The following is a 24,845-nucleotide window of genomic DNA, read 5'->3' as shown; positions in this document are numbered from 1 at the left end:
TGAAGATTTAATAAACTTGGGTAAGGCATCTAACATCTTCATCATAATATCTAACACATATCTTCAGTGCTGACTCTGAGCCCAGTACTACGAGTCTATGAAATGCCTCACAAACATTAGCTCCTTAATCCTCTGGATAATCCTATGACGTAGATACCATCCCCAAGTATAGAGAAAGAAATGGAGGCTTAGTGAGGTGAAATGACATGCCTAAAGTCTCTCAGATGCTAGGGGGCAGAGTGGAGATTTGACCTTAGACAGTACAACTCCTGACTCTGTAGTCAGCTGCTACACTGCCTCCTGCTGTGCACTTGCTATTGAGAGCTTAGAAGTCAATGAATAGTAAGTAGTTCTGTATAGGAAAGGACATGGTTCCAAGAACTTGTCCACCAGACACAAGCCATCAAAAGTAAGGACAATGCTGGCCCAACTGGGGCATCTCATCACTTATATTACCTGTGCTTGAGCATATAGAAAGCAAACCTTAACCCCTAACCCTTTGAGTTATGTCCTGAAAGTGGTTTCAGGACCTGGGACCCTGGTTGAGGACACAGTGTGGGGACTTGGAGGGGAGGAGACTTGGCCTTTCTCCAGGGACTGTGGTCCTGGGCTGGGTTGGAGTGATGCTAGAGGCATAGCATGTGAAGCCCAACAGGCCCACGAGACAGGCTCCAGGAGATGAAAGGTCACTGGGCATGTCCCCACTTTCTCCATCCCTTAGATTAGGACACCAGATGGTGGCAAAGAGGCACTCAGTCCTGGTGGCCCCAACCTTCTCTCTTGAATGTCAGAGAGAATTCCTGCCCCTGAGAAGGACCAGTCTTGAATATACTTCCAGCCTTCAAACTCTAGGATTCTCTGACTGCCCTGTGGGTTCCCCAGGGAAAGAATGCTCCAGACAGTAAGGTGACTGCTCTGTCACTGCTGAGTTTATCCTCTATGGGCCCGTGGGGGCTGTCTGGATACCCCTGGGCCCCTGGTTAATGCAGTTTACCCATCCCTGCAGGCTTCCAGGGAAAATAGTGCCACCTACTACCACTCTCAGATGAACACTGGTGATGCCCAAGCCAGATTAAGGCCACCCTGTGAAGTAGGTGTCCTGCCTTCTCGTTCTCCTGTGAGCCCTCCCCACCTTCTCCCCACTCAGTAGTACATTTTTCTTCCCCACTTCCTTTGTTTTTGGATCTGAAACTCATTCACACTAAGGCATGGGTGACTGATAAAAGGATAAATAACTTCCGTACACTTAAACTGTCAGCATAATATGTCAGATGACTTCTACATTTTTTAAAGTTTGCAACATTAGTGTCAGTACATATTTCATACTTTACTATGTTTGACCTAAGATGATGAGATGCATTTTTCACAAGGCAGTTCAAGGTCAACATATGAGAATAGACACATGTATGTAACATTAAGATTTCATTTCATTGAGGGAGGAAGTGCATTATTTTTTTTTTAAGATTTTACTTATTTCTAGAGAGAGGGGAAGGGAGGGAGACAGAGACGGTGAGAAACATCAATCGTTTACCTCCAACCAGGGACCCATCTCACAACCCAGACATGCGCCCTGATGGGGGCGGGAGGCCGGGATCAAACGGCCACCTTTCGGTTTACAGGGCAATGCCCAACCCACTGAGCTACAGCAGTCAGGGCAGAAAGTGCATTTTAATGTAACAAGGATGAAAGCCTTATGTTAGGGGCCTGAAATTCCCACAGGGAGGTGCCAGTCCCTGGTTGCTCTACCAGGCGGGGAGGCTCTTCCTGACAGGCCTCTATGCGTAAAGATAGGACCTCTACTTCCCAGTGGACATGCTTTCCTCTTTCTGAGTGGAGACTAGGAAAGTGTGGGGATGGGAACACACCAAGTGACTGTGAAAGAGCAGTGCGTTGTGATTCCAGGCAGCAGCCTGCCCTCAGGCCCTGGCCCCAGCCTTTCTAGGTGTCCTAGGGCCAGTTACTTCCTGCTCTAGTCCCCAGTTTCTTCATTAGTAGAATAGAGCTACAAAGCCTGCCCTGCTCCCCTGCAGAGTGTTTGTAAGACTCAAATGAGAGGAGAGCTCTGAAAGGAGCTTATAACTGTTAAGTGCTGAGCAGATGTTAGTTGCTGATATGGTCCTATGACTGGGGAGATGGGAGGTAAGACTGAAGGCTTAGGGTTTTCAGGAGAAAAAGAGGCCACAGGAGTTAGATGCCAGGCCCTGTGTATAATAACCTGGGAGCCTTTGGCCCTTTTCAGCCATCCCACTGAGCTAGTCTATTTACTGGTTTAGGATTTTTCCCGTAATTTAATTCAACAAAGATGAGGCTGTCAAAAAATGGTCAGGATACTTTGTTCAGAAAGGGGCAGACACCCAACTCTTAGCTTCGGCAAAAGGGTCTTGTTAGAAGATGTGAAGTTACATCAAAAGACAGTTCCATTTTTAGTTTTTTAGGAAAATTCCATACTGTTTTCCACAGTGGCTGCACCAGTCTGCATTCCCACCAACAATGCACTAGGGTTCCCTTTTCTCCACATCCTCACCAGCACTTGTTGTCTGTTGATTTATTAATAACGGCCATTCTGACAGGTATGAAGTCCTATCTCATTGTGGTTTTTATTTGCATCTCTCTGCTGGGAATATATGCTAAGAATTCCGAATCACCAATTCACAATAGCCAAATGCTGCAAACAGCCTAAGTGCCCATCAGTAGATGAGTGGATCAAAAAACTGTGGTACATTAACACAATGGAATACTACGCAGCAGAAAGAGAAAAGGAACTCCTACCTTTTGCAACAGCATGGATGGAACTGGAGACTATTATGCTAACTCAGTGGTTCTCAACCTTCCTAATGCCGCAAACCTTTAATACAGTTCCTCATATTGTGGGGACCCCCAACCATAACTAAAGCATAGTGATTAATCATGAAAACAATATGTAATTATATATGTGTTTTCTGATGGTCTTAGGCAACCCCTGTGAAAGGGATGTTCGACCCCCAAAGGGGTTGCGACCCACAGGTTGAGAAACACCGTGCTAACTGAAGTAAACCAGTCAGCAAAAGACAACTACCACATGATCTCACCTATAAGAGAAATCTAATAAACAAAATAAACAAACAAAACAGAACTATAGGCATAGGACGGACTGAAAGTGACTAGAGGGGAGGTGGAGGGGGATAATGGTGGAAAGAGAGGGAGGGACTAGACAAAGAACATGTACGAATGACCCACGGACATGGACAACAGTGAGAGAATTGACTGTGGGAGCAGGGGATGGAATGGGCAGAAGAGGGCAAAGGGGGAAAAATTGGGACAACTATAATAGAATAACAATTAAACAATGATGTAATAAAAAAAAAAAAAAAGAAGAAGATGCCAAGTTAGGTCTCAGAATTGAAGAACCGCTGAGGAATCAGGCAGTTCTGGGGCGTCAGGGACTGGGACCGGGGACTGAAGGTAGACAGGTGCTCTCTGTTCGCCTCTCATTCCCGCTGGTCTCCACCTGGCTTCACTGCCCTGCTGCAGACAGGTCTTTTCCATGGGAAGGAAAACAGCTGCCTGCAGTAGGAGATCTGTATCCTTCAAGGACATATGTCCTTCTGTCTACCTCTACTTGGACAAACCCCAAGCAAGGCTCTGATTGGCTCACAGCAGGTGGCCATCCTGAACCAATCACTCTGACCGATATAGGGTACTCCTATTGGCAGAACCTATTACCGGAAGGGGGTGGAGCAGCCCAAAAGAACAGTTGCCTCACCTAACGCAGACCAGACACTGACTAGGGACCAGAGATCAAAACGAGTAGCAAACAGTCCCTGCACCCCGAGGGGCTGCACCCCAAGGGGCTCACAGTCTAGTGTGGTTGTGGGGAGAGAGTAGTCAGTCACATCACTGAAGTGACATAGGTACTGGGGTCTGATAAAGGGAGGGACTATTTGGGAGATGGGGGACAAGAAAGGCTGAAAGGCTTCAGAAATGAAGCATTACTTGAGCCCACGCTCAAAAGAATCACTGCTTCCTGAGCTGAGATGGTGAGAAAGGCATCCAAGCAGAGGGGAAGTATGAGCAAAGGCTGGGCAGCATGAACGAGCCTGAGGTGTTCCCGATGCAAAGAGTGTCCAGCACTGAGTGCTTTCTATACTGTGTTGAGGAAGCTGAGCTGTACCCAGTGAGCAGTGGCGAGCCTCCTGGGGCTCACACAGAAGCCTGTCGTGGCAGCTGTGGGAAGGCTAGGTGTGAGAGGACCTAGTGGATGACAGACCCAGGTGCCAGATGTCGGGACTGGAGGGAGAGCACTGACTCCCGGCTTCTGATTCAGGCGTCTGGATGGGCCACAGTGCCCCTGGCCAAGGTAAGGGGCCAGGAGGAGGAGCAACTTAGGGGAGGATGAGAGATCTCTTGCAGGGCAGTTGAGTTTGAGGGAGCTGGGAGGCAGGCCAGTGGATCTGATTCTGGAGCTCAGAGGAGAGTGAGAGCTGAGGACTGTCAGCAGGAGTGAGGCCGGGCAACTACACAGCACCCTGAGGAACCACAACACACGAGGAGTGGGCAGAGTACAAGGAGCCTTTGCTGAAGACTTGGAGAAAGAATGAGAGAGGTCGGAGAGGAGCCTGACTCCCAGTCAGGGCACATATGTAGGCTGCGGGTTCACCCTGGTCAGGGTGCATATTGGAGGCAACCAATTGATGTTTTGCTCCCTTTCTCCCTCCCTCCGTCCCCCCTCTCTAAAATCAATAAGCATGTCCTCAGGTGGGGATTAAAAAAATAAAGGAAGAATTCTCTGTGTCTGGTAATAAGTTGCTTGCCAAAAATATTTTGTAGTACCTTTTTTTGAAAAATCCAGAGTTATTAAGAGAAAACAATCAACCCTAACCTTATTATGAGGTTAATGGTTTCAACATTTGCCTTACAAATGACAGCAGACCTGGTGGTATAGGGAGGTATCTCTAAACATCCCAGGATGAAGGGAGAGGCTGTTTTTTTTATACCAGCCATGCACACGGGGCCCATGGAGGGATGCTCTGCCTTTGTCTTTCCTGGAAGTGGCTCCAGATTCTGAGATCCAGCCTGGGTCTCGTCCTGCAGTGTCCTGCCCAAAGGAGGCTGCAGGCTCTAAACAGCAACAAGAGAGATAAGAACCACATCTCAGGAAGAAATGCTGGATCCTGAGACAGTGAGGCATTAGTCAGTGAGGCTGGGCCCACCCAGTCCCGCAGGGTGCCCGCCTGGGCCCAGGTGGGGCTTTCCAACACGCCGCCTCCCGGGATGGTGAGGCCTGACGGCACTGCGAGTAATGCCTGGAGAGGGGTGGGCTCCAGGGCAACAGTCACCAGTTGCCTCGGCCTTCCCCTGCCAACCTGGGTCTTGCTCCCTTGGGTGTGTTCGCAGGGTATCTTGGGATGCATTGGGAATGGGGAATACAGGAATGTTTCAGGCCAGGGCTTTGGAAGGAGACCAGATGCAGAGCTAGCAGGAACAGGGCTGGCCTGCTCTCTATCCTCTTTTATATCCCAGAAGGCCAGGTCCTGCCATCCTTTCATCCAGTTCTGAACACAGTCACTGCCACCTTGTCGTTCATGTCTGCCCTGGAGATAGGGAAGGGCCTCACTCAGATACCACCTCAGGTTAGCATTCAGGAAGATGGTGTCCAGGGTATTCTCTCCCCAGCCTAGGTCTCCTGTCCTTCACAGCGCCATCATCCTCCATGCACAAGCTCCAGTACTCTTTCCAGATATTATCAATATTATTCAAATATTATTTTAGAACAATCCCCACAATGCCTGCAGAGGAAGATATTGTTATCCCATTTTACAGACAAGGAAACTGAAATTCAGATAGGTTAAATAACTTAGCCAAAGGTCCCACAGCAAGCCACTGGCAAAGTCAGAAATGCAAAAAAAGTCATCTGATGTCTCTCAGCAGCACCCACTCCCGGCCACACCCTCTGAGGGGCCATTAGTCAGAAAGCATCAGGTGGTTATTCCACAATTCTGGACACAATTTGTTAATTTGCATTTGATTTGCATAAGGGTATCACAAATACACATATATCTTCCCTATGACCCCCCACCCCGTCTTTCTCTCTCCTCTTTTTCTCTGTCTCACTCACATATATACTCTGAGCCAGGCTCTTCCTCCTTGAGATTCTTGGCGGCCTGGGAAGTACCATCTGGTCTCCTCCATCTGCCAAGGACACCTTTGCTGGTTCAGAGTGTTCCTTCCCACTGGTCACTGCACAGGGCCCCAAGTCAGGGAGCAAATCTGAGGGGAAGCTGACCAGAGGGTTTGCTGCATGCTGGGAAGCCCGATTTCAGCCTACCCTCTCAGAGTAGGGTGCAGGAATGCACAGATGGGGTCTCCAGCCCAAGATACATCTTCTGTCTCCTGTCTTCAGCCCCAGATTTAGCTGCCTTTCCACCTCCCACAACTTCCTGCTGCCGTCCGGAATGCTGGGAGGCTGGAGAACTAGAAGGAAGACTGGGATGGGGAGATTAAGGGAGGGTGCCCAGAGCTCGAGTCCTCAGAGGGGAGGAGGAAGAGGAGGTGCCAGCACCCTGGACAGGGAGGGAGTCCATGCCCCTCTCCTTACTCTCTCAGCTACACTGTCCAAAACAGTAGCCACCAGCTACTTCCGACTTTGAAGGCTTTGTATGAACAAATAAATGTAAAATACCTCAATAATTTTTATATTGATGTCATATTTAAATGATAATGTTTTGGACATATTGGGTTAAATATAAAATTAATTTTACCTGTTTCTGTTCTTTAAATGTGGCTACTAGAAAATGTAAAGTAGTATATATGGTGTGTGTTACATTTCTGTTGGCCAGTGCTATTCTCAGCCCATCCTCTGGGTCAGGAGATTGCTATTCTGTGAAATACTTACTGCAGGGAGGGAGCTGTTTTGAACTAAATTGTTCTTTCTTATACCTTGGTCTTTGGCAATACACACCCCCACCCCTCACCCTCAGAGAGGCAGTACAATGTAGAGGTAAGAATGTAAACTTGATGGACTGAATTTAAGTCCATTCTTGTTATTTTTAAGCTGTGTGACATAGAGCAAGTCAGTTAACCTCCCTGTGCTTCAGTTTCACATCAGAAAAAATGGGAATAATACAAGTGCCTATCTCCAAAAGCCTTTTGCGAAGATTAAATGAGTTAATATGCATACTAAAAAGAGTGTCCAGCAGTTATCATTATCTAAAAATTGGGGTTGTTCCTTGCTACAGGTCCATGTGTCACAGTACACTTTGGGTGCATTCACTCCTCCCAGTCATCTTATTGGTAACTATTATTCTCATTTCACGGAGGAGGCATCTGAAATTTAGAGAGGTTCAGTAACCTGCCCAAGGCCACACAGCTAGTCAGTGGGATTTACACCTGAATCTGCTCTACTCCAGAGACTGAACCTTAAGAACCACTCTGTGCTACCTCTCTTGATAAATGCCTACCAAGATCCTCCAAAGTAATACCGCTATCCACTCCTCTGGCTCCAGGTTCCTACCAGCATCAAGGATCAACCAGGGGGTCACCTGTGACTATGTTGCCAGTCACCAGCACGCAGGAAATCCTAACATCGACAACCTCAGCTCACAGCCGGCCCGTAATATCCACCCAGGACTGGTCTACCACTGCAGGCCAAGCTTTGAGTTCAGGCTCAAAGGTCTCAAAATCCTCAGCCATTCCACCCCCAGTGAAGTCCAGGGGCCTGAATCCTGGGGCCAATGTACGTTCTCTGCGCAGGATCATCGCCGAGGATGCTGAGTGGTCGCTGGCCACCGTGCCCCTGCTCACGGAGCTCTGCATTCAGCATATTGTCAAGAACTTCCAGAGTGAGTGTTCCTGCCTGGGGCAGCAGGGAGAAGGCCAGGAATGGGGCAGGGTGGGTGGGGACTGCGTGGAGGAGAGGCCTCAGAGGCTGGGCCCTGGGTTCCTGCCCTCCCACTCTGAGTCCTCATCCTTATTCAACACTCCTTTTCACCCCCTGGAGCCAAGACAGTTCCTCCTGCTGTCCCCGCTAGACTCCCACCCACAATGTGCCCTCCATGTCTATGCCCTTTGCTCACCTTTCCCACACTTTCCAACAAAGCGCAGCCCAAACCCTATCTACCTCCTTCTCTAGAAAGTCCTCCCTGGTTGACCAACTTTTATTCTCTTGGAGTCTTCTGTGGCATGTATATTTTCTTGGTTTGGTTTGTACAATGTGTGCTATAAATGTTCATCCTTTGTAAGGACAAGTTGCAAGCCTCTCCTACTCGATGGGAGCTCTGTGAGGACAGGGCCATAATCTTGTCCACAGCATCTATCACCACCACCTAACCTACTTGTTTGACTTGTTTATTGTCTGTCTTCCCTCAAAGGAGGGAGCAGATTCCTCTGTTCATTCACTCTTATACCCTCAGCACTTAGAACAGTGTCTGGCAAATAGCGGATGCTAAAAAAAATTTTGTTTGTTTTGAAATGAATGAATCAAATCAAATTGGGAGCCTCTGAAGTCAGGGATTGTCTCCTCCATAAGACTAAGTGATAACTGAGGGCTGGACCTAAGATTCTTCCTCAGACTGGGAGTCCCTTGAGACCAGATGCTAAGATGCCACCTTTCAGGCAAAGAAAACCCCAAAGTCAGGGGCTGTGTCTTCCCCATCAGATTGAGCCTCCCTGAGAGTCAAGTCTGTCTTCCCTCTCAGACTGGGACTCCCTGAGGGCAAGGGAGCATTTCCCCTTTCCTCAGTGGCCCCCAGGCAGGCCCAGCCCAGGACACCATGTGGTGGTTTCCCCAGCACTGTGACTTCTGCTGTCCTTCCTTTGTTCCCAAAGACAACCCTATCTTGAAGAAGCTGCTCCCAGAGCACCAGCAGAAGGTCCTGAACCATCTGTCCCCTGACCTGCCGCTGGCTGTGACTGCCAATCTGATCGATGATGAGAGCTATTGGCACCGCTGCTGCATGCAGCGCTGGCCTGTGTGCCACTTGGACTGCCATGGCGGCAGCTGGAAGCGCATGTTCTTTGAGCGGCACCTGCAGAATCTGATAAAGCACTTCATCCCAGGCACCACAGACCCGGCCGTGGTCCTCGACCTACTGCCACTTTGCAGAAAATATGTGCACAGGGTCTGCGTGGATCAGTTCCTTCCACCGGTGCAGCTACCACCCCCGCCACGCAGTGCAGACCAATCCGACTCCGGCAGCGAGGGAGAGATGGAGGAGCCCAACATGGACCACTACCAACTGGGTGACCTGGTGGCTGGCCTGAGCCAGCTGGAGGAGCTGGACCTGGTGTATGGTATCAAGGACTGTGGCATGAACTTCGAGTGGAACCTCTTCCTCTTCACCTACCGTGACTGCCACTCCTTGGCGGCTACCATCAAGGCATGCCACACCCTCAAGGTACCATCCGCACCCCCAGCCTTCCACCATTTCCCAGTCTCTGCATCTCTCTGATTTCCTCTCATCTCCTCTTCCTCTTCCTCAACTATTGTCATCTTCCTCCTCTCATTTCCTTATTCACTGGCTGAGTGTCTCTTTTTTCCTTTTTCTTTTCTCAAGTGTCTTTTTATGCACCCTGCTCACAGCTGGGTTCTGGGGATGCAGAGATGAACAAGGCACTGCCCTCCCAGTTCACCAGCTATTTATTCATTCAACAAACATCTGCACTCCGGGCTCTGTCCTAGGTGCTGAAGATTCAGCATTGAGCAAAATTGTACCATTTGTGCCCTCTGGAGCTAACTGTCTGGTACAATAAAAGACACTAATCAGCAATCATGTGAATGTAAAAACTACAGCTAGGATATTTGCCAGATTTAGCACACACACACACGGCCTCCAGTTAAATTTGAATTCCAGATACATATTGAATGATTTTTTTGTATAAATATGTCCCAAATATTCTGACTGGAAGAGGGAGAGCCTGCCAGGAAATCAGAGAAGTAAGAAAAGAGGACACAGCATAGTGTCACCAAGCCAAGGGAGAGGTGTGTTTCAAGAGGAGGAGGTGAGCAGCAGTGGGGTGGATGGAGCTGAGGACTGGATTTAGCAAACAGGAAGTTACTTGGTGAGGAGGAAGAAACTGTGTCAGCGGGGTGCCAGCAGCAGAGACCAGGTCGCAGTGGTTTATGGAGAGAGTGGCAAGTGAAGAAACTGAATGTCTTGGATCAACTTTTTCAAGAGCTTGGCTGTGAAAGGGGAGAAAGGTAGAATAGAAGTAGATAAGGGGTTTGGGTTTTCTTAAGAAGAAACTTGCATGTGTTTAAAACCAATGTAAATTTTCCTCCAGTTGCAAGAAATGGGTTGAGTCCAGGACAGAGGCATGGGTTCATTGACCATGGAAGGTTTCTGAGAAGGCAGGAGGGTGGGATCCAGGACTGAGGTGGGGCGGCTGGCTCTGGGCAGAGGGGAGAGTGGATGTGGTGGGAGGTTGTGTGTGGTAGAGAAAAAGAAGGGGTTCCCACTCAATGGCTGTGGAGGCAAGAGGGGATCTACCTGCTAACAGGAGGCTTTAGGGTGGCCCCTGAAGTTTGAGAAGGCTGGAGAAGGTTGAAATGGTCGATTATGAGAGAATACGTTGGCCAGAGAAACAGAATTGAATCAGCACACAGCATTGAGGGCCTATTGGTGGTTCCAGTGAAACCAGCTAGTTCTGTCATGTAACATTTTCCATCATGCCAGTTGCCTGGGCACAGAAAATAGAGAATGGGCTGGATCCAGGGCTGGAGCTTTGCCAGACAGATGCAAAGAAAAGCTGAGAAAGACAAAGGACTCCTTGCTGGGTAAGAGGGATGTAAAGAAAGGAGAAGACTGCAGGATGAGGTGAGTAGACAGGCAAGCCACTCTGAGGTCTCAAGGAAAAGAAAGGGGTGGAACACGTCACTGAGAAGAAAAGGGGTAGGAGTCCCATCTCTCATACTCATAATGCTACCCTACACCCTTTAAAAAATCTTTTTACTTCATTTCCTCCATTTCCTCGTTCTCACCCTTTCCACTTTTTCCCTGGTTCTTACCCTGGCAATCTCCTTCGAAAAGTTCCTCTCCTAGCCATGGTGGATCTTAGCGAGCTGAAGACAGGACAGCGAGGGGCTGCTGGGTCAGACAGACCTGGATTCAAAACTTACCTCCACACCTTAAGCACAGGGTGTGACTCTGTGAGGAACGATGTGTCTGCCCTAAGCCTCCATTTTCTGTCTGTAAAATGGAGATAACTTGTTCTTCCTCACTGGGATGCTGAGGGTGAGAGATAATGGCTATGAAATGTTCTAGCAGCATGTCCAGCACACAGTAATTTCTCAAGAACTGGTAGCCTTTCCCCGCTACTACCTGCCACCAATTCTGCACCACTCTGCCATGCTAGGTACACCTGCCCCACCCAAGAGCCAGCCAGGTGGCCAACACAAGGTGAGTGGAACCTCAGCCTCCCTCTGGCTCCCTCCTCTACCTGCAGAAGGTAGGTAGGCAGGCAAGTTATCCCTGGCTACCAGGCGCTATGGGCCCTTTACTTGCCCACAGGTCTTTAGGCTCACCCGAAGCAAGGTAGATGACGACAAGGCACGCATCCTAATTCGCAGCCTCCTGGACCACCCGGCCCTCGAGGAGCTGGACCTGTCACACAACCTCATTGGGGACCGCGGTGCACGTGCTGCCGCCAAGCTGCTGAGCCACAGCCACCTACGCATGCTCAACCTGGCCAACAACCAGGTGCGTGCACCTGGTGCCCAGTCGCTGGCTCACGCTCTGGCACACAACGCCAGCCTCCTTTCCCTCAACCTGCGCCTCAACTGCATCGAGGATGAGGGTGGCCAGGCACTCGCCCATGCCTTGCAGACCAACAAGTGCCTCACCACGCTGCACCTTGGCGGCAACGAGCTTTCTGAGCCTACAGCCACACTCCTCTCCCAGGTTCTGTCTGTCAACACCACGCTCACCAGCATCAACCTGTCCTGCAACCACATAGGACTGGTGAGCCAGAGCTCCTGGGGCAGGCAGGGCCAAAGAGAGGCCCTGGGGCCCTGAGGGTGGAGGTGGAATCCAGCAGTCATGGGGTACTTACCAGGTGATTGTTAGGATCACAGGCTTTACCTGGTTCAAATCCCAGCTCTGCCATTTAGCACTATGGTTAAGTTACTTAACCTTTTGGGACCTTAATTTCCTCATCTGTAAAATGCGGATAATAATAGTATCTACTTCTAAATGTTGTTACTGGGAAGATTAAATGCGTTGTACTTGTAAAGCAGTTACCCATTGCCCTGAAACCTTCTACCAAACCTCCCCATAGAACAATTTTGCTCACACTCACACTGTTTCAGAGGGGGTGCTCTTGGCTACAGGTAACAGGCAGCTTAGCCAGGAATTGGCTTAAACAAGAGGAATATTCATTATATCCCATTATCAGAAGCCCCAGGGTAGGGGGGTTCTGGGGTTGCAAAATTCCTTGGCTCAGGGCCAGCCTCTACTCTGTGAATCCCAGCCAACCATGGGGCCATGGCCTCTCTTGTGCTCCTCATGTGGTCCCAAGATGGCTGCTACAGCTCAGATAAAACAGAATAGAATGAAAAATGTCACTGTGCTGCACAAATATGTTAAGTACTGTTTTGTGGAACTTCTGTTCCAGTCACATCTTTATGTAAAAAAATCACCCCTCAGCCCTGGCTGATGTGGCCCAGCAGATTGAGTGCTGGCCTGAGAACCAAACGGTCACTCGTTCTATTCCCAGTCAAGTCACATTCCTGGGTTGGGGCCAGGTCCCCAGCTGGGGGCGCACATTGATGTTTCTCCCCCTCTCTTTCTCCCTCCCTTCTCCTCTAAAAATAAATAAATAAATAAATTTTTTAAACGACCCTTCCCTTGTGCTCCTCTCCCAGGATGGTGGAAAGCAGCTCCTGGAAGGCATGTCAGACAACAGGACCCTCCTGGAGTTTGACTTGCGCCTGTCTGATGTATCCCAGGAGAGTGAGTACCTCATAGGCCAGGCCCTCTGTGTCAACCGTGAAGAAGCCCGTCAGCGAGCCCTGAATCCCAGCCACTTCATGTCACCACTCACTGGCAAGGGCGCTGAGAACCCTGAGGGATAAGATAGGGGACAGGGCTGGGGCAGTGAGCAGACCTGGGTCGCTGCCCCACCACCGCCCCTCATTTCATGCTCCCCCACCATGCCTGCTGCAATCACACTGGTTCATAGGAAGGGAGGGGGAAGACCATGAAGATCCCTGGGGTGTGATCAAGGGTTTTTGCATAAAAATGTGAGGAAGGGAGGGGGCCTAGGATAGAGGGAGAAGGGGTATAAAGCCAGGAAGAAGGTATTACTGGACTCCCTAAAATAAAAGACTCCTTCTAGGTACAGGGAGAGGCTGAGAAAACCCTGAGGGATTGTGCCTGCCCAGATTCTCCCACAGGGCCACCCATGCCCTTGACCCCCACCTCCACCATTTTCCTCTTTACTGAACAGATCCTTGACCTCCTTCAGACACACACACACACACACACACACACACACATTCATTCTCCCTACTCCCAGTCCTGCCACAGCACAACTTTGCCTGGCTCTCCCACCCTCACCCCTGCAGATGCTGCCTCCCTATTACTTGACTCTGCTTGAGCAACCCAGTTCTACAGGCCATGACATCCCCTAATCCTTCCCACAACCTGGGAATGGGGAAACGGAGGTGATAGGAGGGACTCCAACCAGCCTCCCCAGAGAGCTTCTCATGGGAGGGGGAGATGGTGGGGGAAGTGCCACACTGGGAAGTTAGTGAGTCATCCGAAACTTTATTATCCACCAGTTTGATTTGTACAATCTTTGCGCTTAGAAATCCACGACAGAAAGGCCACAGTGTGATGCACCCAATTGACAAAGACCTGTCTTCTCCCAGCCAGGCCCAGCCCACCCCACAAGCCCTCGTCCCCAGGACACATGAAACCTTCCAGGCCTCCTCCATGAGTCCCCATCACTCTGTGGCTGCCCACCCAGGAGCCACACCCACAGAAATCACATCAACCCATGGGACTATGAGAGGACCTGCCTGATGGGTTCAGGCTGAGCCCCATCTCCCATCCTCCTTAGGCCCCACAACCTCCACATCTGTTTCCAGAGCCTCAAGGTGCCTGCTCTCTGGCGACTCCTCCCAACAAGCAGGCGCTGAGCAGAGCACCAAAGGGGGCTTGGGAGTGACTACAAATGTGTGCCTGTCTGGGCAACCTAGAGTCTGTCTGTGCCTGACACCCTCTGACAGTTCCAGAGTGCAAATGTGTAGGTGTGAGGGTGAGTGTGTGTGTACAAAGCCACAGCTGCTAGCAGAGGTTCTAATTAGAGAAACAAGAACATTCAGTGTAAAGTTTAATTTTAGAGATTAATTTTCTGGTTTTGCTTTTCCCTGGCAATCAATAAAGCTACCGAGAAAAAAAGACCAAAGAATTGGTTTCTATGTCTGTGCATATGTGGAGATGAGGCTGTGTGAGAAGACCTAGGCAGAAACGGTCAGTACAGGCAAAAATAATAATAGGTCCCCCCCTTAACCTCCTCCCAGCTCAGGATGTGTCTCAGAACCAAGCCTGAGGGAGAAGGAGCTGAGTTCCTCCATTCTTGGAACCAGGAGGTGGCCAGGCTGCCCCTACACAAGGGCAAGACATCCAGGTGCCAGCTGGCCAAGAACTGGGGCCTGAGGCCACAGCTCACCATCTGTACCTCACAGATGCCTGCTCAGAGGAAAGAGGGGTGCTCCAACTGCCAGGCCCCTGAGGAGCACAGACTCAGGGTCCAGGCAGGTTCAGTGCTGGCAGGCAGGTGGGCACTGCTATCCAGGCAATCATAAGAGGCAGCTGTACCCTCCTTCCCAAGCGTCCCCTTCTCGGCCTTCAGCCATCTCCACAGGAAAATAAAGCTCCACTGCAATGGGCCATAAACTGTGATGTCCCCACAACCTGTGCCTCCCAAGTCCTCCCCGGGGAAGGAGGGCAGGGGAGCCAGAGATGTTGCATAGGTAGGTGGAGGCCATGCCCTTGGTGGGTGCAGGCCTAGGTTGGCTGGAGGAAGATGGGAGATGGTACAGGAGGGCAAGAAGAAGCTCTGATAGCTCAGGCGAAGTGAGAAGCATCAGGGGTAAGCAATGTCAGGCAGCCCAAGGGTTATCCACTCCAGCTTGAAATATGAGCTCAATCCCTAGGCACTAAGTCTGCTGGGAAAACTTTAGCAGGGGGAGTTGGGAGGGCAGGGTGGTGGGTGGTTGTACACAGACATGCACACTGAAGCACATCGGGGTGGGAGTGGTGGGAGTGAAGGAGCCATCAGAGCTTTAGAGGAACAGGGTCGTTGGGGCAGGATGCCCCTTTGAAGACCTGGAGACACACAGCAGGGCTTCTTCAGCTCATGGGATAGGGAGGATGGAGGAGTTGGGCAAGATTTAAAGAATCTGACTCTGACCCTGCCACTGGAATTGAGTCTTTCTCCAACTGGGGCTTGTGACCTCAGCCCTGCAGAGGTGATGTGTGGGCTGCTCCCCAAAGACATGCTCTCTTTTGGATATCCTTTCACGCCACCCTCCGCTGCCCTCTCCTCTGACTCCCGTCAAGCTTCCAGAGCTCCCCACCGTCACTCAGGTCTATCTTCCAACCGCCCCACCCAGTCATTCATTCACTTTGACCAGCTTTACGGAATGCTTCTTGGGTGGGATCTCACTCTCTTTGAAGGGAGTGCCCTCCGAGAACCCAGTGAGAAGGATGCTGCCCGGAGACTGAGAAAGCACTGAGGTACACTGCCCTGCCCCTACCCACCTGGCAACAGCTCTTCAGAGCCAGGGAGCAGGAGGGAAGGGAGGAGAGTGATGTCTGTGACTCTCCAGGACCCAGGATCCAGGGGCCCAGTGAAACAAACAACAGTGGTGAGAGTGGCAGAAGGGAAACCTCCATCTTTAGGGCATGCGCCAAGAAGAGGATAACATTTCCACAGCTTTGAGATGGGGGATGACACCTGGTCCGGGCCTCAGATCCACTGAATCCGTTAGCTGCTTGGAAGCTAGCCCTGCTGTTCACCAAACCAGGGCCCCCTCAGTAGAGACAGGCCCTGGGAAGCCAGGCAGCGGAAGAAGGAAAGCCCCTATTTCCCTTCCCCACAGCCTCTTAACCTTCCCCGCTGCACAGCAAGGGACTCTCACTCCAGATGAGGCCCAACGCGGGTCCCCACGTAACAGAAAACCCATTGAAAGGCTGGACAGGAAATCTCGAGTGTGCGTCTAGGAAGGGGAAGGGTACCCTCAGGAACTCGGGGGCGGGGCCGAAAGAGACGACTCTGCCCCGGCACAGGAACTACCGACCCCCTCCCACCCACCTGTCTCTTTACGTACAGGGAATGTGGGGGTCTCATCCCCATGGAGTCCCACCCTAGCTCCCCCAAACACCCTCCGTGCCCAGCACAGCCTCAGTCATCAGCTGGACTCCCCCTGCTACAGGCAGGGGGCACAGTCCGGCGAGGGACAGGAGGGAGAACAGCGGGCCTGTCGCGGGCCATTGGTCACAGTGAGGTCTCCACGCAGGAGCCATGGCGATGCAGCGGCCGGTGGCTGTGGCCCAGACACCCCTCCTGCCGGTGCACAATGAGTACCGGGAAGTAGAGGGCGTCGTGGTAGGGCGGTGGCGGCCCGGCCTCCTCCTCGTCCTCGTCTTCGTCGTCCCCCATGCTGGCCTGGCTCGACAACCGCGTCTGCTCCGTGGGACAGCTCGCTTCGTTGACGCTTCCGCTCCGGCTGCGCCACAGGCAGCTGCGCCGAGAGCCGTAGAGGCGGCCGAGCGAGAAGCGGCTGCCCCCGCAGCCAGGCCCTCCGCCGGGCCCCGGGCCGACCCGCGGGCTGGCGCAGATGCTCAGGGCACTGCGCGAGAAGATGGACGAGCTGCTGACCGCGCGCTGACAGTGCTCGCAGCTGCGCCGGTAGGGGGCCACGCCCGCCGCGCCCGGGCCGCCCACCCCGCCGTAGCGGCACACGGGTGCGTAGCCGCCGGCCGCGTCCCCCGCGCCGCGCGCCCCCAGCCCGGCCAAGTCCATGAGTACCGCCTCCGAGTAGCTGGGCACCAGCTGCTGGTTGGAGCGGATGTGCCACTCGAGCTCCGTGCTGTCCACTGTGTTAACCCGCGGCAAGCGGTGGGTGAGCGGGGGCAGCAGCTCGTCGCTGGGGCTCAGGCCGTCGCCCGCGCTGCTGACCGAGCCCGGGCCCTCCAGGCCAAAGAGCTTCTCCACGTGGTAGTGCGCGTAGGCAGTGCGGTACTCAGACAGCACGCGCAGCGGCCACGACAACGTCAGCAGCGCCGCAGCCCAGAAGGCCGACGAGCAGGCGTACCATGGCGGCCTGGCTGGGTCCGGGAAGGCCACCATGAACTCGCGGAAGTCCACATTCTTGAGGTGCATGCCCTCGCGCGCCTCCATGTAGTCGTCCAGGCCCTCGTTCTCAGCGAAGAAGCGCGCCCGCTGGCACAGATATGTGTTCTCGGCCTCCACACTGGCGAAGCTAAAGCACTTGGTGAAACGCAGCCGTGTGGCCGGCGCGCCCTCCAGCCCCACCAGCGCCTTGGACACGTCGCGGACACCACAGCGCGCATAGTCGAATTCTGCCTCTGCCACGTGTGTGTTGACACGCTCATGATAGACCTGAGGCGTAGGGGAAGGAAGCAGGGGTCTCTTTTGTCTGTTCATCCTCATCTGCCCCATCGCTGCTCTTGTTGCCTGTCCTGATTTTGATCCTCTCATTGGAGCTGGGTAGGGTCGTCTTGTTTGGGTTAAAGACATACTGAGGCCCTCAGCTTAATCAGTGAGTTAGAGATGAGGGTGGGAATCGACCTCTTCCCTACCTGTGTGCATTCTAATTTTAATTAAGCTCTGCTTCCCCTGGGGGTCAGGCCCTGGCCATGAACTCCTCCTTGGGCTTGCCTGACCCTTTTACCACTGTTCCCATTGTCCCAGAGTGCCCCATTATCAGCAAAGACTACCTGTCTTCCCTTTTGCAAGTGTTTCCAAATGGGCCCTCCAGAGGAGCTTCCTCTGGAAGGCCTTTGTGTCTGGTCTCCCTATTCACACCTTATCTATTTCCCAGCCTTCCTCCTGATTCTCAAGGGCCCAGGCTTCTGTTTACCCATCCTAGTACTGAGACGAAGGTCATCCTCATCTGGAAAAATCTCCTCCTTCTCTTCCTCTCGGGCTCTTAATATGTCTAATCCTGGAGGGTCCAAAAAGTACTGATTGACCATTCCCACCACCACCACTTCCCATGGGTCCTCCCATGCCTACCTCCACCTTTTTGCCAGCAGACTCCCACCTCTGGGAGTCTTGGACTTGGGATCCAGAGCCCTGGGTTTGAGTCTAGCATTACCACTTAGAAGCTTAGGCAAGTCATTGAGCTAAGGTCTCCTCACCTGTGAAAGAGGACTTGGTAGCAGCCACCTCACTGAACTGGGGAGGGCATGCCATAAGACTGCATGTGAAGCAGTCTCCAGCCATTAAGCACTAAACAGTATAGACCCTGGAGCAGACTGCCTGGCTTCAAAATCCCAGTTCCCTCACATACTAGCTGTTTGACTTTGAGCAAGTTACTTAACCTCTCCAAGCCTCAGTTTCCTCATCTGTAAAATGGGGATAACAGTTACCTAACTCATCAGGTTGTTATGAGGGTTAGATGATTTGATGTTTGTAAAGTACTTGGAGCAGCCTGCCTGCTGGTGTTTGCTGTTATTATGACTTGTTACTGTGCTCCTATTGCAGTGCTTACAAGAGTTCACTGCTGCCTCTGCTCCTCCCCTTGGAAACAGGCAGGGTTGGACCAGATGTGCACCCTCCTTTCATCTGGACAGGCCTATGCTCCCCTCCAGCCTCTCACCTGGGTGGTGGTGTAGGCGTCTCCATTGCGGTATCGGGTGACCTGGCGGGTGCGTCGGACATAGTGGTAGCTGATGGCCTTCCACCAGATGCAGGGTGTGGCCTGCTGCATGCGGCCCACACGCTCCCGAACGCTGCTCACGTCAACACGGTGCTGCAGTTCATGGCGGGCTTGGCAGTGCCAGCACTCCACCAGATAGACAGCATACAGCATGAGCAGGAAGGCCAGAGGGATGTAGACGTAGCCATTGGAGCAGGGGCTGTCGTGGTACATGAGGCTGTTGCCCTGGTAGGCGCTGCTGAAGGTGAGGCGGGTCACCGTGGTGACGTGGCACCAGGCCACGGCCCCCAGGCAGCCGTACATGAGCAGGGAGAGCAGCAGGCACTTCCAGTGGGATTCACGGCAGAGGGACTTGGTGAAAGAGGGCTGGATGGGACGCTGCTACTCGGAGGGACAGGAAGAGGAGCCGAGATGAGAGAGAAGTGAGACAGGGGCAGGACCCAGAACAAAGATGGATGCAGAGGTAGAGGGGCAGAGGCCAGCACCAGAGATGACAGGCAGAGACAGAGATGTGAAGAGAAGATGTAAGACCGGGAATGGAGATAAACACAGAAGTTACCCAGGGTGAGTCATGGGGACATAAAAAGGGAACAGAGTGCCAATATAGGGAAATGCAAATAGACACCCCAAGAAGCAGAAAGGGATTAGCACCACGGACATAGATGGTTAGGATGCCACCCAGAGAAGCAGAGTCCAAGGACAGACACAAAGATGGCAATGAAACAGGAGAAGGTGTGGATGGGGAAGAGAGGGGAGGACAGATAGGCATCAGCAAAGGCAGGTCCCCAGCCCAGTCCCCTTCCCGGTGTTCCACTGACAACACCTTCCCACTTAACAGGTGGGTTCCTCACTTCCAGATTCTTTCAGTCCTACATTGTAAAAATACACTCCTCTTTGACCCATTCACCTCCATGTCCCTCACAAATACACTCATAACCTCCTTTGGAGAGGGCCCCCAAGAAACCCCAGGCCCTGTCTCTTTCCTCACGTTCTGTACCCCAGGCTCCCTGTGAGTTTCCCTCCTGCACCCTAAGATCCTTCCCCTGTTCTAAGCTGGGGGGTGGGGAGAGCTGATGTCCCTGAAGACAGTCCCAGAGGAGATATCTAGAAGGGCAGAGGCATGTGGCTAGGGAGGGGGGATGTGGAGCTGGGTGTTAAGGGGTAGGAAGGAAGATGTTTGCAGCCCAGCCATTTGTCAAGAGAGAATGACTTTTGGTGCTCTCCGGGGGCCTGTTAGCTTGTTAAAGCACTTGGCGGGTTCTGTCACAGAGGCACCCCAGCGAGTTGTTTACATGTCTGGCTCTGCCACTAGACTGGGTGTTCCTGAGGGCAGGGCCCCATTTCTTTGTATCCTGGTTGCCTACCATAGTGCTGGCACTCAATAGCCACTTAACAGATGGGTCTTGAGTTGGATTTCTGGTGGTGCCCGGGCTTTCCCACTCCTCCTCCCTCTGTCCAGCTTTAGGAACCTTGCACACACCCTCTTGTTGAGATCCTGACTTATTCCTTCAATTTGCAGGGCCTGACCTGGAGGCTAGCCAGGGGAAGGGAGAAAAGGATGGAAAAGAAGGGGATAATAGCAGGCAGTGGGCCTGATGTGAAATCAAAGGAAAGATCTGGAAGTGTAGAGAGGTAGGTGGGCTAGGAAATAGCACACAGCATAAGCAAACCAGATTAGGGTCCATGAGCCTTTCAGGGAGCCTTGTCCTTGGAGAGTGTGCATATTTGCACCTACCTGGGTGTGCACGTATCCCAGTGGGAGCAAAGGGGCCCTACTGCAGGCCCGTCTGCCTGTGTGCTTCTGCCCTAGTGCAGTGTGCATGTGTGTGCACTGGTGTACATGGGAGACGGGGTTGCACCTGGTGCTTTCCTCAGTCTCTTTGTCTTCAGGTTTAGAGCACTGAAGAGTTAAGTCCCCTAAGTAGGGATATGCTTAGTACCAGCACTGTGAGGGATTCCTGGGCTCAGGGCTCCCTGGGGGGGGGAAGAAGGGGGCTGCACACACATTCCCGGTGATGAGGGTGGAGGGGTAGGGTGAGGGGTTAGGTGGGTGTCGCCTTACACATTTGACCTTTTTAGGACCCCAGCCCAGGTAATACCACCATTTTCCCCTCGTATTCTCCTGCCTCTGCAGCCCCTACAAGTCGCCCTTCCTGGCCTTCAAGATAGTATCCCCTCCGTGACATAGAATTCAGGCCATTATCCTCACCCGGATCCGCCCGGGGTCCGCGAGGCTCCGCCCCTAGGCCCCTCCCCCTGCCCAGGACCCCCCGAGCCCCGCCTCTGGCGCGGCCCCTTCCCCCGCCACAGCGGACAGCTCCCGCCGCCGGGTGGGGACAGTGGCGCGGGACTGCAGCTGCAGCGGTCGGCTCGGGATGCGGGGCGCCGGCCGCGCTGCGGCGGAACCGGTGGGGGGCCGCGCGCAGCGGGGCATGGGGGCCAAGCTGCGACCGCGCCCGGGGAAGGGGCTCCTCCGGCTCTCACCTCCTCTCGGGCGGGGCCCTCGTCCGCCGCCGCCACTGCTGTGGGTTCCTCCAGGACCCCGGGGCCGCCACCGCCGCCGCCGCCGCCGCCGCCGCTCTCTCCCGCGGCCGAGCCAGGGGGGGACATGTCGTAGAGGGGGCGCGTCGAGCTCAGGGCCTCCCGGGGGGCTGCCGGGGGCCGGGGGCATCCTGTGCCGGCCCTGGGTAGAGGACGGGAGGGGGCGGGGCCCTTTCTGCTCCCCACCCCCCGCACGGGGGGAGGGGACCTGTAAAGGGCACCGGGGGAAAGGGGCTCGGGTGGGGAGGCGGGCTGGGGGGCCGGGCTGGGGGGGCCGGGGCCGGGGGCGGGTGTCACCTTGAGGCCCGCGCGGCGCCGCTCCGCCTCCCGCCCGCTCCCGCCGCCGCCTTTTGTCTGAGCCGAGCTGAAGCCAGCGCGCCCCCCCCTTCCTCCCAGCGCAGGAACCCCGCCCACAGCCCCCCAAACCCCGCCTTCCCCAAGCCTACCTAATAACCACCCCCAAAGAGGAGAAGCAACAGGGGCTCCCTGCACCCCTTCCCCACTCCTAGGCCTGCTAACCGCGTGCATGCATACACACACACCCCACCATCCTACAAGATCTATGAAATTGAGTCTTGGAACCCTAGGAAGATCCTTATTCCCAATTGGGTGGTAAAGGGCTAAGGCAGGAGCCAGAATTAAGGGGCCAGACCTAATTGAACCTGGATGGAATAGGGAGAAAGGGAAAGGATTGGAGTTACATGTGAGAAAGGACTAACAGAGGGTGGAGGAGAGGGCATTGGAACCATCCTTCACTAGAAGTACTGCCCAAGAGAAGCAAAGAAGTGTGTACATTGCCCTATGCTGGAGATTAGGAAACCAGAGTTCTAATTTTTAATCCCGGCTCTTCCATTAACAAGTTGTGTGACCTTGGACAAGTGCCTTCCTTTCTCTGAACCTTAGTTTCCTTATCTGTGCAGAGAGGAAGTTGACTGGACAGTCTCTAAAGCTCTGACCTTCTCTGGGTGTAGGAGGCAAAATCACAGACAATAGGCCAGGCTGAGTGACTGCAGGTAGCCTACCCCTTCACGCCATCCACGAGTGACTGCAGGTAGCCTGCCCCTTTACACCATCCACCCACACTGCTTTTCCCTGCCACACTTAGGACAGTAGGAAAGGAAAGTGACATTCACTTATTCCTGGATGCGGCCATTCGATAAATAGGTATTAGGTACCTATTGTGTGCCCTGTTCAGAAATGAAACACACAATGTCCTGCCCTCAAGGAGCACAGTCTAATGGGGAGAGGGGACATGGAAATCAATCATTACGATACAATAGGATAAAGGCTATGCATGATCAATCTCTGCACAGTAAATGGGAATACTACTGGGTGTCATGTGCTATGTTGGATTCTTTGACATGTAGTAACTATTTCCCCATTTACCCTTTAGGAACTGAGGCAGAAGGAGGGTGAGTGACTTACTCAAGGTGACCTGCTAGTAGTCACAGAGCTAGTCCTAGAACCCAGATCTTCCCCATTCAAAAGTCCATGGGGATATTTGGGAGTAGGAAGTTAGCTTGAGGCAAAGCCTGGATATCTAATCTTTGGGGGTAGGGGACAAGCACACTGATCTACTGGGATAGTCCTGCCCCTTGTTAGGGCACAAGGGCACTACCTCCACTCTCCACACACTCACCCCCTAGTCCTGGTCCTGCTTCCATTATTTTTTTTGCTGTTCCTTTACCAGGCAAGGTGAAGGTGACTCTGTCTGCCAATTGCTTCAAAACTATCCAGCCTACATAATCCTCCCCAGATCAGTGAGTCCATCCTTCCTGCCCAAACAGAGGAAGCGTGTGCTCTTGAAGAGGCAAGGGTTCTTTTTCATTTCCATGGCAGAGGAGGAGTGGCTCATCCCAGTATCTCCCACCCATGCTTTTTGGAAAGTCCTGCCTCACAGCTAACTCTGATCCTATTATACTTCTGATTTCATCCTCTTCCACATAGTTCAGTCCCAGCTTCAGACAGACAGCAGAGGTCCTACCTTGCCCTTGCCTAAATCAGATAAAATCCTCACACTCCCCATTTAGTTGTTATAATCTTCCTCCCGTTCCCACCCCCACAGCCATCCCTTTCTCGCTTCAGGGGACTTTGGAAGAGAGATAGCCCAACTCCTTTTGACCAATCCCGGAGTTCTCAAGATATAAATGAACACCCGCCCCAACGCACCTCCCCAATGCCCCCCCCCCCCGCTTCACACACATTACCCTTCCTTGAAAGCCCAGAGAAAAGAGGGGGTGAAGGGAGGGGTCTCTGAAGGAGCCAGTTGGCCAGCTGGTCACCGTGGCAACTGGGCATGCTTCCAGAAGATGAGCCTGGCTGGGGTGGGTGGGAGCTGGGAGTGGGAGAACAACTATGAGAACTGGAAACCACCAGCAGAGAGAGAGGAAGAAGATAGGAGGGGCCCTGCCTCAAAGAAGACTGGGGCTGAGGAAACAAAGTCAGGATCCTGACCATGCTGTGGCCTGAGTCAAAGTCCCATGGCCATCATCTTTCCAGATGGTACTGTATGGTCCCTCTCTCCATTCCTGAAGTTTCTGCGGAAGGGTTTCCTGTTAGAGTGTAAGCTAGGTGCTGGAAGCAGTGGGTGACTCGATCCCGACCTCATGTGGCCAGAAAAGGAACTGCCATGCACCTGTTACCGTTCAGAGCTAACCGGGCTGGATGGAGGCAGATTTTCCATTAAATTCAACCTCTGTATGAATGAGAAGGGTGGTCACTGAACATTCCTGAGTTCTTGTGTCCTTGCAAAGGGCTCAGATGCCCCAAGCCCTTAGGCCTTCATAAAGGAAAAAAAAGTTCACTGAAAAAAATTTTAAGTTTTGAATAAGAGACAGGAAGGAGAACCTGGCTCTGCACTTTGACCTTAGGAAAGTCAACTCACCTCTTTGGGCCTCAGCTTCCCAACTTTAAAATGGAGGTAGTGCCAGGCTTTGAATCCAAGTGGTTTGGGTCTGGAGTTTATGACTGGACTTTTGCTCCAGCTTTTGAGAATAGGAGAGGAACATGTCAGAGGAGGAAGTTGAAAACATCTGAAATCACATGACCCCAAGGGAAGATGCCTCAATTTCCTTGGGCTTTTCCCTAATGACTTCTTACTCCCTCATGCTCAACACAACCTCCATCTCTGCTCCTCCAGGAGGACGGAGAGCAAGGAGTAGGTTATCTCCTCCCATCTGCCCTCTCCTCTCTCTTTACTAACCGCTCCTCCCAAAGACTAGGAGGTACTTCTCTTCTCCCCAGACCTCTTCCTATCCCATTTCCAGTTCAAATGGGAACTTTCTTGCCCTTCACCCCACTGAGTAGTTGGTGCCACTGTGTGCCCCACAGCACCCTGTTCACTCTCCTGTCATAGCACAATCACTGTGCTGTAACTGCCAGAGAGCTTTTTGAAGGTTGGGGCCTTGGGGCATTTTTG

General features: G+C 52.7%; 2 protein-coding genes across 2 annotated transcripts; one reads left to right on the top strand and one right to left on the bottom strand.

Annotated features, from left to right (window-relative positions):
* Positions 1-7,498: 7,498 nt before the first annotated feature.
* DRC5 (dynein regulatory complex subunit 5) lies at positions 7,499-13,071 on the top strand. The gene is made up of 4 exons (XM_090280452.1): positions 7,499-7,817; positions 8,803-9,371; positions 11,484-11,933; positions 12,836-13,071. The coding sequence occupies exons 1-4, from the start codon at positions 7,526-7,528 to the stop codon at positions 13,043-13,045; spliced, it is 1,521 nt and encodes a 506-aa protein (XP_090136578.1). The 5' UTR covers positions 7,499-7,525; the 3' UTR covers positions 13,046-13,071.
* Positions 13,072-16,159: 3,088 nt separating this feature from the next.
* Positions 16,160-21,632, bottom strand: TMEM151B (transmembrane protein 151B). The gene is made up of 3 exons (XM_090282512.1): positions 21,371-21,632; positions 18,827-19,267; positions 16,160-17,604 (listed from the first exon to the last, which is right to left on the bottom strand). Exons 1-3 carry the CDS (start codon positions 21,494-21,496, stop codon positions 16,477-16,479), a joined length of 1,695 nt encoding a protein of 564 aa, XP_090138638.1. The 5' UTR covers positions 21,497-21,632; the 3' UTR covers positions 16,160-16,476.
* Between the last annotated feature and the right edge of the window lie 3,213 nt (positions 21,633-24,845).

Source organism: Furipterus horrens, unplaced genomic scaffold, assembly GCF_987537825.1.
Source record: "Furipterus horrens unplaced genomic scaffold, mFurHor1.1.pri manual_scaffold_6, whole genome shotgun sequence".
Classification (NCBI taxonomy): domain Eukaryota; kingdom Metazoa; phylum Chordata; class Mammalia; order Chiroptera; family Furipteridae; genus Furipterus; species Furipterus horrens.
This window is presented reverse-complemented; position numbering and strand designations above follow the sequence as displayed.